General features: G+C 37.4%; 1 protein-coding gene across 1 annotated transcript; it reads right to left on the bottom strand.

The window, feature by feature from the left end:
* Nucleotides 1-10,564: 10,564 nt before the first annotated feature.
* LOC107803634 (disease resistance protein RPP13-like) lies at nucleotides 10,565-14,630 on the bottom strand. The gene is made up of 2 exons (XM_016627400.2): nucleotides 12,060-14,630; nucleotides 10,565-11,321 (listed from the first exon to the last, which is right to left on the bottom strand). Exons 1-2 carry the CDS (start codon nucleotides 14,628-14,630, stop codon nucleotides 11,310-11,312), a joined length of 2,583 nt encoding a protein of 860 aa, XP_016482886.2. The 3' UTR covers nucleotides 10,565-11,309.
* Between the last annotated feature and the right edge of the window lie 326 nt (nucleotides 14,631-14,956).

Genomic DNA, 14,956 nt, shown 5'->3' on the forward strand with positions numbered 1-14,956 from the left:
CGTATTCTCCGTCCACTGGATTTTCAGCAAGGTGATCTAGTGCATGTCCTTTGATTGCTTTCTGAGTTATGTAGACAATGTCAAATTCACTCAACATGATTTTCCACTTGGCCAGCTTGCCAGTGGGCACGGGCCTCTGAAAGATGTACTTCAAGGGATCCATCCTTGATATGAGATATGTAGTATAGGCATAGAAATTGTGCCTCAACTTCTGAGCTACCCAAGTCAAAGCATAACAGGTGCGCTCTAACAGAGAATACCGAGCCTCGTACGGGGTGAACTTCTTACTGAGGTAATAGATGGCCTGCTCCTTCCTCCATCTTTCATCATGCTGACCCAGAATGCAACCAAACGCTCCATCCAATACTGTGAGGTAGAGTAATAGAGGTTTACCCGGCTCAGGCGGGACCAAAACTGGTGGTGTTGGCAGGTACTCCTTGATTTTGTCGAAGGCCTTTGGCAGTCATCAGTCCATTTGGTAGCGACGTCTTTTTTCAACATCTTAAAGATTGGCTCACAGATGATCGTAGATTGTGCTATGAACCTGCTGATGTAGTTAAGTCTTCCCAAGAAGCTCATTACGTCCTTCTAATTCTTTGACGGTGGCAGTTCTTGAATAGCTTTGACCTTAGATGGATCCAGTTCTATCCCTCGGCGACTCACAATGAACCCAAGTAGTTTTCCGGCAGGACCCCAAATGCACATTTCGCGGGATTCAGTTTCAGGTTGTACCTCCTTAGTCTGTTGAAGAACTTTCTCAAATCTTCCATGTGGTCAGTGACTTTCTTGGACTTTATGATGACATCATCTACATACACCTCAATCTTCTTGTGTATCATATCATGGAAGATAGTAGTCATGGCCTTCATGTAGGTGGCCCCTTCATTCTTTAACCTGAATGGCATCATCTTGTAGCAGTACATCCCCCACGACGTAATGAAAGCCGTTTTCTCAGCATCTTCTTCATCCATCTAGATCTGATGATACCCCGCAAAACAATCTATAAATGACTGCAACTCATGCTTGGCACAATTATAGATCAGGATGTGTATGTTTGGCAAGGGGAAGTCGTCTTTCGGACTGGCCCAGTTGAGATACCGGTAGTCGACACAGACTCTGACCTTCCCGTTCTTCTTTGGTACCGGCACGATGTTGGCTAACCATGTTGGATATTCTACTACCCTGAGAACCTTAGTTTTGACCTGCTTAATGACTTATTCTTTGATTTTCAAACTCATATTAGGCTTGAACTTTCTGAGTTTTTGCTTTACTGGCGGACATGTCAGATCAGTTGGCGGTTTGTGTGCCACAATAGATGTACTCAGGCAGTCATGTCATCATACGACCAGGCGAATATGTCCTCATATTCCCTTAGAAATTCTGTGTACTCTTCCTCTTCTGACGGTGACAAATGAACGTTGATTCATGTTTCTTTAACGTTCTATGTGTCTCCCAAGTTAACAATCTCAGTCTCATCCAGGTTGGACTTAGGTCTGTTCTCAAAATTCTCGACTTCTTTAACAATCTCTTCCGGTATGTCATCTTCCTCAGAATCTATGTCTGTTTGTTATGTTGTCTCGTTGCATGTCACAATCATTGGTTCATCAAGATAAGTAATAGTAATGTTGTATAAGTAAAGTAATGAGAGAAAATAATAAGAGTAAGATTTATAGGGAAAATCGAAATGCTTTGATAAATTCCATGACTGTATTGAAGATCTTATTACGAAATTTTAAAATGCGAAAGGAAAGTCAACTAGTAAAAATAAAAGATAGTGCATGATGTTTGTTCAGCCTTGCTACCCCGAGACTTTTCGGGCTCTGGTGGTTCTGATGGTCCAATTGTTGAGGCATGCTCCTCGGCTTACGGCCTGTATGGAAGGGCCTTGTGAAGTAAGATAATGATGCCAGAATGCATGAACTAACCTTTGGGGAAGGGGAATAAATAAACAAAAAGTAAAAACAAAAAGGTAACAAGTTAGTGAGGATTATAAGAAAATGTTGCGATATTTAAACACATAGTGCAAGAATGTAAATCGTGTCCTATTTGGGAACCTCTTTGAGCCCGAGGTAGGCCTAGCGACAAGTTGAGTTGGAGAACTTAGAATGCTAAATGCTTTATTTTATTGATAAAAAGCAGACGAATCCCAAATTGACCCTAAATAACAGGAAATAAAATATCACTAGTGGTCGTTGGCCTTATTACATTTCATAAAGCAAAAGAAAACTCCTATCTATTTGGTCCCAGAAGGACCTTCCTCAGGTTGGATGCTCTCGTTGATCAAATCCTCCAACTCGTGTAGGTTCACCAGTAAAAATGCCTTTGCCAGGTGTTCTCCTTCGTTTCCCTTAGCGTTCTGGTAGTCGGTGACTCTCTTCCTCATTTTTCCTTCCAATTCCAGCAGACTGTATTTCAGATATTCCAACTTTCCGCTAGCGTTGGCGACCCTCTCTTTCCATTCATTGACTTGGTTATTTGATGGAAGACTCTTTCACTAGTCTAGCAAGAATGGGGGCGTGCTAACCATACCGAAACTGGGGACCTCGTTCTTCATTTTCTGCAAGACAAACAAGGTTAGGCCTTTTCCCCCACCGGACTCGACTATTTAATATCAACAATTGGCATAAAACATTTAGTTCTCCAAATGAATGCACAAGATGTGATGGTGTCCGTTTGGGTTTTAGGGAAACCTAGTGGACTTTGGACAAGGCTATCTTAAAGAGTCATTATGCGGACAACATAACTGACTCGGCTAGGTTTGAATGATGCATGCACAATTAAACAGAGTAAGGTTTCTATGGGGTTTTACACCATTGATCGACTGGTTTTACCGTAAATACGCCTTTTCCAGGTTTAGGGGTGATAATATCGGAAGAGTACAACCACTCATTATAAGCGTTGCTATGGTATTTTGTTTGGCACGAGTGGAATATGATGTTGAGCATGATTATGCAACAATTAAAGCAGGTTGTCACATATTTGCATGTTAGGAAAGCAGTAAATACAACAGTTCTTCATAATTTAAAGCGGTAGTAAAAGAAAGTAGTAAAGGAAAGAAACAAAAAGACAAGTCAGTTTTGCAATCAAAAAGAAAATTGAATGCTTGAAAGAAATAAAAGATAATTGCGCATAAAGAAGCATAAATTCATAATAATAGTCTGAAATGGTAAAAGCATAAAATCTCCAGCAGAGTCTCCATGCTGTCGCACCCATTTTTTTCTCGAGAAAATCGGGTTTGTGACATTTGGGAGACAACTCGTTCCCTTTCGAGAATTGGGTTTGAATTGAAGAGTCGCCACCTAATGATTCAAGTGCATTAGGACACTAAGAAAGGTTTGATTTGAACAACCAGAGATTAGGTAAGGGCTTGAAATTATCCCAAGGGGAAGGTGTTAGGCACCCCTCAGGATCCACTAGTGTGGTTCCCGGCCAAGCTATTGTTGTGACTTAAGTGCAAATAACACATAAGCAAATAAAGACTTCAAATAAAAGGGGATTTTCACGTAATGATTACAAATAAACAAAAGTAAGAAAAAGGAACTAAAAGGAGTTGATTTTCTTAAAAGAAATGGTTTAAAAAGATTTAAAAGAAACAAAGAAAACAAAGGGAAGGAGAGTCCTAGGTTTATTAATAATATGGATCACCCCACACAACATCCGGTAATCACTCCTCAATAAGGGGCTATACGAGATGTTATCGCATGGTCATCATATCTATATCTACCCTTTCCCACCCCGTTGAGGTATTAAAGTGCGGAATGGTCTCGTTTACTTATTGCATGTTATTATCCGTCCCAATCTTATCAGCCCCGGAGGCACTTGAGACTACTAATCCTAAAGGGAGGAGGTATTGGGCTTATTTATGGTTTCAAAAGGTAAAATACTAAGGCGACAAACAAAACACGTATGGCAAGTATGGGGAAGCATATAAACAAATGAAAAACTCAAACATACCTCCTTTAAGTAGAGAAAAGCAAGTAGTTAGCATGACTTACACATACTGTTTAGGGTCTGATTAAACTTAAAGGATCGAGGTAGTCTGTTTTATTACATAGTTCAGATAAGAAGCCCGAGTCAGGCCTGTCTGCTAGTTGTTGCATATAGAATCTGATTCAGTTTATAAACTTTCACCCTATGGCTTGCCTAAGTGTTAGACGAAGACCCCTATAGGCATGATATCTATGGATTCCAGAAACAATGAAACAAACATGAATACATACTGATTTAAGAAAATTGTCTGTTATTAAAGAAAGGCGAGTTTTAGCAAACGAGCATGCATCATTGTTACTGGTTTTAAACTTATAAGCGAGTGAAACGATTTATATTCGATTAAAGCTCCGATAGACATGCTTTCTATGTGTTGTCGATTTTGGACACTTTTATAAACGTAGCAAAAATGCAGAAATCCTATAGGCATGACATCTAGATGCTGAATTTCGTTTAAAGCCTATGAACATGATATCTAATTGCAGTTGATTTTTTAAGACCTACGAACATGTTTGTCTAATGAGGAATGCATATGCAAGATTCAGAAAGAACCTATAGGTAGGATATCTACATGATGTGCAGAAATCAGAAATTCCTATAGGCAGGATATCTATATGCTATGCAGAAGTTCATAAATAACCTATAGGCATGGTACCTATATGAGAATGCAAGATTTCTGTAGACATGGTATCTATGCATGAGAATGCAGAAATTCTTATAGACATGGTACCTACATGATAATGCAGAAATTCTTATAGACATGGTACCTATATGAGAATGCAAGATTCCTATAGACATGGTATCTATATGAGAATGCAGAAATTCATAAACTCCTATAGGCAGGTTTTCTACCCCTTTTGCATACATAGTTACCCCTCCCTTTTCACTAGCCATCCCCGAGAGTTTTATTACAAAATTATTATAGCCTAGAAGGAGTAAAGTGAAGGAAAAATACATTAGAAATTAAAAAGTACAACCAAGGAGAGCCTGATTCAGACTTCCTGTCTGAAGTATGAAGTAAATCAACTCCAAGAGATCATATTTCGAAGCCTTTCTCCCATTTGGGGTGTATCAGAGTTCCTAAGAGTCTCATAGGAACTCCGGGCAGTACTTACACCCAAATGTATTGCAGATTAAGCCATAGTGCACTGTGGAAGGGCCAGTCCTCAGGTGTCCAAGTTCAGAGGGAACTCAAGGTCCCAAGGCAAGGCTCACAAGAGGGGGGCAGAACTTAGAGACTAAGATAGGGTGCAAATGCAGAATTCTAAAAAGGAGAAAGGGGAAGGGAAACAGTTTGCATTAATACACATAGGGGTATAGGGAATGAGAGGTGGTAAGGGGGCAAGGAAAGCAGGCTAAAGGGCATACCCAACAATTGGGAGATGTTGGCACACCCTCTGGCCTGTTTGCTTAGAGGTCAAGATCCCAGTGGTTCAAACTTAATTCATGGGCAACAATTTACCTTGCCATGCCTTAAATCACTAACTCAAAACACATAGGGGTGGTAGGGGAATGGGATTTATAATAAAACACACATAAGGAAATCTGCATGCCAATTTAAGTGTTGAGATATACAGAAATAACAGGTGAACATGGATACAAAAACAGTAAATACACATTGTTGTGGTACTAAGAATTAAATCCGGACATACCAGTTTTCAGGGAAACACGTAAAGAAAAGCAGTAGGTCTTGTAAAACAGGACACAATGCAGACAAAAAGAGAATATTATTATGAGAGAGTATAAGTTCAGAAGGGTTCTGATGTTGTAGTGTGTGAAGAGGGTCGTGCCTTTTATAGTGTAAAAATCAGGCAGAAGTAAGGTAAGAAAATAGTTAAGGAACTGGTTGTCAATCAATTACACAAGACTTCCCTTAATTAAGGGATTCAGATTCAAACGGGTAAAAACCAATTAAGGAAAGAAATCGAGTAAGCACTTTGTGCACGGTATGCAATCAGGGGAAAATACATAAAAGGTTATTTAAGGACAAGGTTTTGAAATACACGGTTTGTGCAAATAAGGTAAGCAAATCAATTAACAAACAGTAAATCAAAAGGGTCTGAGATTTTGTATGAATGAACCTAGTCAGAAAAGATGAAGAAGGGTTTTAACTTAGGTCGAGTCACAGAGGAAATCGGCAAACAATGGAAAGAAATCAATCAAGTCATATTCAGAAGGAAGTTTGAACTAATTGCAAATTTGAAAACCATTTTAGAGGGAAATTTATCATATATAAGGAGCATACGAACATGTTAAGCATGAAAAAAAGACTATGGTGTCATTGCAAAAATCAATAGAAAAATCCAGTGAAGAAAGAGTTTAGCCAAAGGTCAGAATCATATGAAGAACAAATGTTTTGAAACTCTTTTCAGAGATTCAAAATAGGTCCAGAGGTCTCAGAAAGAACTGAAACCTCTACCATGTTTCTCTCATCAACTGAAACTCGTGAGAACATGATAGGAAAGTAACATGCAAAGCATAGCGGAAGAATTCAAAGAAAATAGAGTAGAAGAAGCTAACACGAAACGTAATGGAAAAGGCTGATAAGATCAGTAGCGGAAACATGCTGAGAAGTTCTTTTAGAAGAAACTTAAACAAAACTTAATAGAAGGAAAATAGTAAAACACTTAAGAACACAGTAGAAAAATATAGTAGGAGAAACATATCAGAACATAGTAGAAGAAAGTACCAGAACACAGCAGAAAAGCATACAAGAGCATAGTATAGGAAAACATAGTAGGAGATGCATACAAGAACATGGTAAACGAAAAATATAAGATCACAGTAGAGGCAAATACACACAAAGAAAGAAAGAAAGTCAGAGAAACATTTAAATATTTTTTCAGAAAACCCTAGATCGAAAAAGAGATGGCTCTGAAAGTAATTTTGAAAGAAAAGCCAGAGAAATCGTTTGAAAACTTAGGGAAAGCATAGATACACAACATATCTAAAAGAATCGGAGAAAATCTCGAAGGGTTAGGGTTTCAGAAGAAACCTAGAAGTAAGAAAGGCTTTGAAAAGTCACCAATCTGAGTCGGAGAGGTCAAAATCAGGCTCAAACAACCATGGTATGCCGGAGCAAGGCTGGAAATGACTGTAGAACCTCGAATCGACAAAGGTCTGGATACGACCCTTCATGGTCAGGCCTTGAATCTTCAGAGATCAGGCGTATGGGAGTCATATGAGGTAGGTATAAGACTCCCATAACCCTAGAAGCCATGGATTCCGGTGGCTTTCAGGGTGGAAGCGGTAAGAGGCGGCTAGGGTTCTGAGAAGGTTCGAGAGTGTTTGAGAGAATGGAGGGGGGGGGGGTTCATAGGCGGCTGGTAGGTGGAAAATGGTTAGGGTTGGCAGGTGTTGGTGAATTAAAAAAGGAAAGGAGAGAATGCGGTCGTTGATCATTTCGATCAACGGCCTGGATTAAAAGAGGAGCCGGGAAGGTTGGATTTAATTGGGTCAGGGGCGGGTAATTTTAGGAATTGAGTTGGGGTTTAATTGAGTTTGATTGGGGTAGAATTTGGACTACAATTGAAATAAAATCTGACTAGATTTTAAATAGCCATTTTCCCTTTTATTTTATAAAAATAGCAAATTAAATTCTGGAAATAAATTGAAAGTACTAAAATGATTTATAACATATAAATATTAAATTAAAAATACTGGAATCAATTTTGTAATTATAAACGCAATTAAATCTAAAATAGGCTAATATTGCAATTATATGTAATTTAGCTTTAAAAATACTAAATAAATTTGTAAAACCATGCAAAAATTATCTAAGCTGTAGTTTAGCATAAATATGAGAATTCAACAAGTGAATCCCCAAAAATAATAATTTTGGACACTTATTGGATTTTTCTTGATAAAATAAGACAATAAAATTGATTTTAAAAGCCTTTAAAATTAAGAAAAATAATAAAAATATTTGTAAATACTTATATATGCATACATATGCTATTTTGAAAGTGTTTTGCATATAAAACTGTACAGGAAAAAATTGGGTATCAACACCATTTCCGCTACCTTCATCTTCTGAACATGAGAGTTCTTGATTGACCAACACTCTGCTCCGTACAACATGGTAAGTTTGTTAATTAATGCTAAAAGGTGAATTCATTAATATGTGTGAAAAATGCCAAAAAATCACCTAAAATGGATTGAAGAGAGCATTGTTAATAGAAGAATTTTCAGAAACTACTATAGTTAAGTGACTATTAACGTGCTATAGCTACAATACTATAGTTACCGGCGGTAGCTACAATTTTGTTGCTATTGTGATGTATTTCATTTATTCGCGTGATTGTATTTATAAATACATAGAATTGAGGAAGACGAGGGAGGGTTGGGCAAAAAGTTAAGTGATCGGTTGTATATATTTGTACTTTACTATAAAATATAAAAAGTGACTATAAATTATATTATTTTCAAAAGTGTTTTGATTTATAATAAATAGGGTGCATTATTTAGCTATAGTATGTAAAATTTCGTTGTTTAATATGTTTCATTAACTTCAAATGGCGATAAACAGTGGTGTATGTTACAATTAATAATCATAAATTATGAAAACATTTTGCAATTTCAGAACAGAAAGAAAAATTTCGATGTATAGCTACATAAAATTTCCTCCCCATCTTCCCTTCGTTTTTGCATTTCTCTACAAACATAATGTAAACCCTTCAATTTCAGTCTCAAATCTCAATCTCAACTCCAATGGAAGATATAACGATCCTTTCTCCATCTCTGAAGCAGAAGCTGAAGAACTCCCTCCGCTTCCTTCAACGCCACCCTCTTCCGCCGTCATCCTCCTATGAACCCAATAACCTTCCGAATTTGAAAAGTAATAAAGTCTAAACTCTTTATTTTTCCATTTGAAGAAAATGAAAGGAAGTTTCCAAGACATTTACTGTTCTTCTTCAGCTAATCTTCCTCGTAATTCTTCAAAAAAGGTACCTCCATTCCTATTCACAAAGTCAAACTGTTCTGTTAATACATTCTAATCAATTTTTTAGCTGTTAAAAATTGAAATCACTAATAGTACTCTGATCATGTTATTCTTAGGGGGGGGGGGGGGGTAATTTAGTTCCTTAATTCATGTCCCCTCTCAGGAATGAGTTCTTCTGTGTTTTGGTAGTTGTCAACATAGTTACGACATTTTGTAGAAGAATGGGATTTGCCAGCTGAAAAGGGGTAGAAAGTTCTGTAAATTATGGACCTAGTGCACAGGCATCCCGTGGATCCGGAGAAGGGCCGCACCCTAAGGGGTGTGATATAGATAGCCTACCCTAATGCAAACATTAGTGGCTGCTTCTACGGCTCGAACCCATTACTTATAGGTCACACAGATACAACTTTACTGTTGTTTCAAGGCTCCCCTCAAATCCTGTAGAAAAGTGAAAAATGAAAAAGGAAACTAATTGATAATATACCCTAGTTCTTCTGCACATATATTTATCAAAGAGCACAGACAATGCAAGAAAATTTCTACACTATTAGTACATTTGATAGTGAAAAAGTTTTTACACTTTCAATTGTATATAAGTTAAATTCTTTATGGAAAGACTGAACAAAGAAGAAGTACTGTACCCTAGTATTTTTGTCTCTGCTAAGATTTGAACTCTAGTCTTCAAAGTTTACAATCACTTCATTAACCACTGGGCCACACTCTTCGGTGTCTAATTGATATGGGCAACCTTGGGTAATAGTTATTATGATGAAATTGATCTATTGATGATTGAACTATGGATTAAATATGGAGAAATTCTAAGGAATTGGTTGAGAACAACTAAGAAAAGCATAATTGAGGGAACCTTGTGTTAGCCAATACTTTAGGTAATGTGCATTGTGCTTTTCTATTACTTGAATTAATTAAAAAAATGAAGTTGATTGGTTGCAACTCTAAATGTGAACTTATGATCTAAATGTTATGTTCAGAAATGCTGAAATGTTTCCCCTTTTGTAGGAGGATGATATTCTCCATCCAACTAGGCTGGTTTTTTATAGCTTAGATGTAGAGCTTTTCCTTTTACTAGTTTGGTATTGAAAAGAAGAAAGTGGTTCAGGGGTTGGAAATAATTCCCAAGATTTACAACATAGCATAAGAGTACTAAGTGAAAATTGCTAACGGTATTTAAGGAGTAAGATTTCCAAATACTTCCACAACTAGTTCTTGAGGATTGACCAAACCAACACCATTAACATTTTTCCTCTGATCATATCGAATGTATTTAGGAGTTTGTCAATTTGTGAGTTTGCCGACTTGCAGAGTTTCTCCATATCGAGTAGCTAAATTTAATCTCTTAAGTTAATCAAATTAATCAAGCTGGCACGTAGTCTCGCTTTCTGTGGGCAGTAGGTTTTTATGACTAACCGTTGTTTTCTTTCATTGTTGATTACCTTAATATCTTGTTTTTATTCTGCTTTTATATGGCTTTTTGATTGTCCCTTCTTGTCTATATTTTCATTATTGTAGTGCTTATGCTTTCCTGAGCCGAGGGTCTATTGAAAACAACCTCCCTTTCCTCACAAGGTAGGGGTAAGGTCTACGTACACACTACCTTCCCCAGACCCCACTGTATGGGATAATACTAGGTATGTTTGTTGTTGTTGTAATCAAATTAATCAAGCTAATCTGCTTGAGCAATATCTGGATCAAGCATGTTTGTGACTTGTAGGCTTTTGAGTCCGTCAACTGAGGATGAGAGTTCAAATATGTTGGCAAAATAGATGTTCTCTAACTCCAGAATATACAGATGTTGAAATATATTACAGAAAGCCTTGCCTTAAATGTAAATAAGCAAGATAATAGTTGAACAATTAAAACAATAGAAAATAGTTTTTCGAGTACAATCCGAAAAACAATTGTCTTCAAACCAATTTCAAACACTCAAAAGAAACTAAACAGAGAAGTTGAGATAAGCTCTAATTGACAAACTAACAAGGGTTGTGGTGTAGTGGTAAGTACTCATTCATCCTTAAACAGAGGTCTCGGGTGTGAGCCTCTGTATGGAGTCGCCTTTGTTAGAGAGTTCTTTACTTTCACTATGGGACTTCCCGGCGTGAATCCAAATTTAGTCGAGCCCCAATACGGATATCGGACACGGAGTGGGAAACCAAAAAAAGCTCTAACTGACAGTGCTAAAATACTCTGTAAAGTGGTAGACAACTGTGATTAGTACTTTTAAAATCCAACTGCAAATGTCTCAAAGTGCTTGGCAGAAATTCCGCATCTTCCTTTTTTTTTTCCCTTCCTTTTTTTATAACCATTGTATCAAGTCCGCATTTGCCTTTTTATTTTTCCTTAACAGCTGCTTCTCCTATTTCGCCTAAATCCAAAACTATATAATATTCATAATTAGTATTCAAGAAAATACAAAAAAATTATATAACAACAACAACAAACCCAGTATAATCCCGCAAGTGGGGAAAATACACAAAAAATTATGAATTACCTAAAATGACTAATTATAATCTTCATGATAGTAGCAAGTGTCAACCGAATAATAGTTTGCCGATAAAACTGATTACCAAAAAAAAAAAGGTTTCCAATAAAACTCGGGCCGCTTTTTCATGAAACGTTTTTCACTAGGAGTCATTTTCTAGTGTTTGCCTATCGGAACATTTTCCAACGAAATGGAGAAAATGACTTTCTCTGTAAAACTATCTTAAATTTTACCTTCATATTGGTTGCTCTGACTACTTAGACATTTTCATTAGTCTTAATTAGCACATAAAAATTTCATTAGAACACTTTTCAATTTGATAATATTATTATTATTAATTTTTAATATATACAAAAAATATTTTGCATTCACCAACCAGCCACCAGAAAATATTTTCTAGGAAAATGACTTCTGTCATACCAAACACAGTCTCGGTCATAATTAATTTATTTATAAACAATTACTTATAGTTGATATTTTATTAAGTTGATAATATGAAAATTCTTTAAATTGTCATGGGTATACAAGTTAAATGTTTATAAAAATGTCAAACAAAACATCTTGTTGGATCAGTTTTATTCATTAAATTTAATGGTCATTATAGATAAGAATTAATTTATAAATAAAATATACCTCAACAGGAATTGACTTCAACCTCTCCAGGATAGCAACATCTTTCATTCTCTTGGGAATCTCCTTCAGCTTTGGACAGTCATGGATACCAAAGCCTTTAATCAGAGGCATAGCATTTGTGGCTAATTGCCATCTTTCTAGGTTCCAAAGACTATCAAGACGAAGGAACTCCAGTTGACTGAAGCTGTTACCTTTGCAAGTTATTTCTTTTCCTTCATAAGCTTCTACTAGATCGAGATTCCTTAGGTTTGGCAACATTCCCAGCATAGGCATCGGATCTTCCATGAGTTTCGAATACAAAAGGACCACCATTGTGATGGAGTTTGGAAACTGAGGCAGTATTTCTATTCTCCCATCTAACCACAATTCGTGTAGATTTTGACAAGTAGTAAGATATTCAAGGGCTGGGAATGATTCACCACTTGCACAACCCAATATGAGAGTGCTAAGGTTTTTCAAGCTGCTAATGTTATTTAGGGAGTAAGATTTCTTAATATTACGCATGTCTAATTCTCCAAGATTGACTAAACCAACAGGGTCAAAATCTTTCCACTGATCACAACAAATGTATTTAAGAACTTGAAGATTAGTGAGTTTGCTAAGTTGCAGAGGTTGGGAATAGAAAGCAATTAAATGTCTCAGCTTAATTAGGTTAGATGTCTCGGGAGGTAGTGAGCCGCAGGCTTTTGAACCACTTCCATCATCATAGTGATTGATGAGTGTCTGTAAATTCTTGAGATTGCCAATGGAGGAGGGGAGATTAATCTGATCGGGACCTATCAAGCTTAAGAACTTGAGGTGGTACAAACTTCCAATGGCATCAGGTAGTTTACTGCCATGACAAATCGTCAGATCCAAGTTCAACACATATAAATGTTGGAACACATTACGAAACTTTAAAAGATCCAGCTTACCAAAATCTCGATCTAGAAACATAATTGACCTTAATATCAAGTTGGGGAAATCAAGTGAGAGATACCTTTGTGTTTGACCATGAATGACATGTCTGATACAGCTGGATATGGAGTGATTTCTTTGATCGCAAATGTCAAAAAACTTCACCTCCAATGCCTTTTGCACGGCAAGATCCCGAACTAGATCATGGATCTTGCATTTAATAACTTTTTCCCAAAATGTATCTACGACTTGAATCAAGCTTCGTCTTATAAGCTCATTTAGGAAGCGTTCAGCAACATCCTCCATTCTTTCTTCTCCTCTTGGTATGAATCCTTCGGCCATCCACAACCACATTATCTTTTCAACACCGACCATACTATCTTCTGGAAAAATACCAAAGTAAAGAAAACACTGCTTGAGCGAAGTTGACAAATCGTTGTAGCTCAATGAGAGTATATATGAGATTTCAATGGAGTCATCTTTCATATGCTGCCAAAGGTGGTCCTTCACCTTTTGCCATTCTTCTCGCCCCTTTTTATGAGAAAGTAGCCCGCTTAATACAACAATTGCAAGAGGTAAGCCTCCACACTTGTCCACCATATCTTTAGCTAACCTTCCCATTGCTGGGACCATTGCCTGAACATCAAGTAGTTTCCTGCAAAAGAGGTCCCAACTTTCTTCTTCGCTAAGGAAACGAAGTTTATAGACAAAACCTTTGTCATCTGCTCTTTTAGCAACATCCTCTTTGCGTGTGGTAATAATCACCCTGCTTCCTTTCTTGCTATCTGGGAAGGCTCTTTTCAAACTTTCCCATGCCTCTCTCTGCCATACATCATCAACCACCACAAGATATTTGCGAACTTTCAAGAGGTCACGAAGGTGAATTTCTAGATCCGTCTCTGTCATCTTTTCCAACAAATCCAGACTTTCCTTTGTGCGACCTTGGATGGATTTTATGATATTCCTAAGGAGATCCATGGTGCTGTACTCTTGAGAAACACATATCCAAGTGCGTGTTTGGAAGCTAGAGACTACAGTAGGAGAGTTGTAGAGGTTTCTTGCAAGAGTGGTCTTGCCTAAACCACCCATACCATAAATGGAGATGACACTTCGACGAGGCTCTTCTTTGAGAAGTTCAGCTAGCAAGCTTTCTACAACATCCTGAAAGCCAGCAAAAATATGATCGTCATCTATATAGGACGTAGTTCTCCTCAATGATCTAACCATGGCGGACTGATTACGTGACCTTTCTCCTGCATCGTTGATGTCTCTAATACCATATGTCTCCCTTTTGCGAGAGATATCCATGACTCGCTGCTTCAGTGATTGGATCTCCTTGCCGACTTTGTAGAATTTGGTCTCCTTCGTACATATGCAGGCGCAAGCCATCAGATGGCTAGCAAATCCAGGGTCACTACCTTTATCAGACTCGAAGGTGTAAGTCTCGAGTATAGCGACAGCGTCATTAGCAATAGAGTTGATCTCAAACACCCATTGTTCAACTTTTTGATCTTCATTTTGCTTTTGTTCTGCATCTTTGAGGAAAGATTGCATGAAGAGCAGCTCATTTCTCAGCCACTGCACATCCTCTCTCAGACTTCTAAACAGGGCAACTTCTTGTATGAGGAAATCGCCCAGTTTTTGAACAGCAAATGATACAATGGCATCAACCATCTTCAGGTGTCTTGGTTTTCTCTTTAGTCAGAGCTGGAAAAAGAGGTCTGTCTATTGGAAGAAAGCTGGTGGTTTTCAATTGATATTGTATTGTTGAATATTGAAGATATTTGAAGAAAGCTGGAGAATGAGATATATAGACAGAAGCAGTGAAGAGAATAAATTAACAACAAAAAGAAGGAAAAAGACCAAGTTGACTAAACTGAAGCTGTTTATTGTAAGTTTGGTTGCATAATCTAGGCAAGAACAAGTCCGCGGTGACCTTTATCATCGTGTACAAGTATGTTCTTGTTCTAACCAATCAAAGTTCATCAATTTATATTGTT

Source organism: Nicotiana tabacum, chromosome 16 (assembly GCF_000715075.1).
Source record: "Nicotiana tabacum cultivar K326 chromosome 16, ASM71507v2, whole genome shotgun sequence".
Classification (NCBI taxonomy): Eukaryota; Viridiplantae; Streptophyta; class Magnoliopsida; order Solanales; family Solanaceae; genus Nicotiana; species Nicotiana tabacum.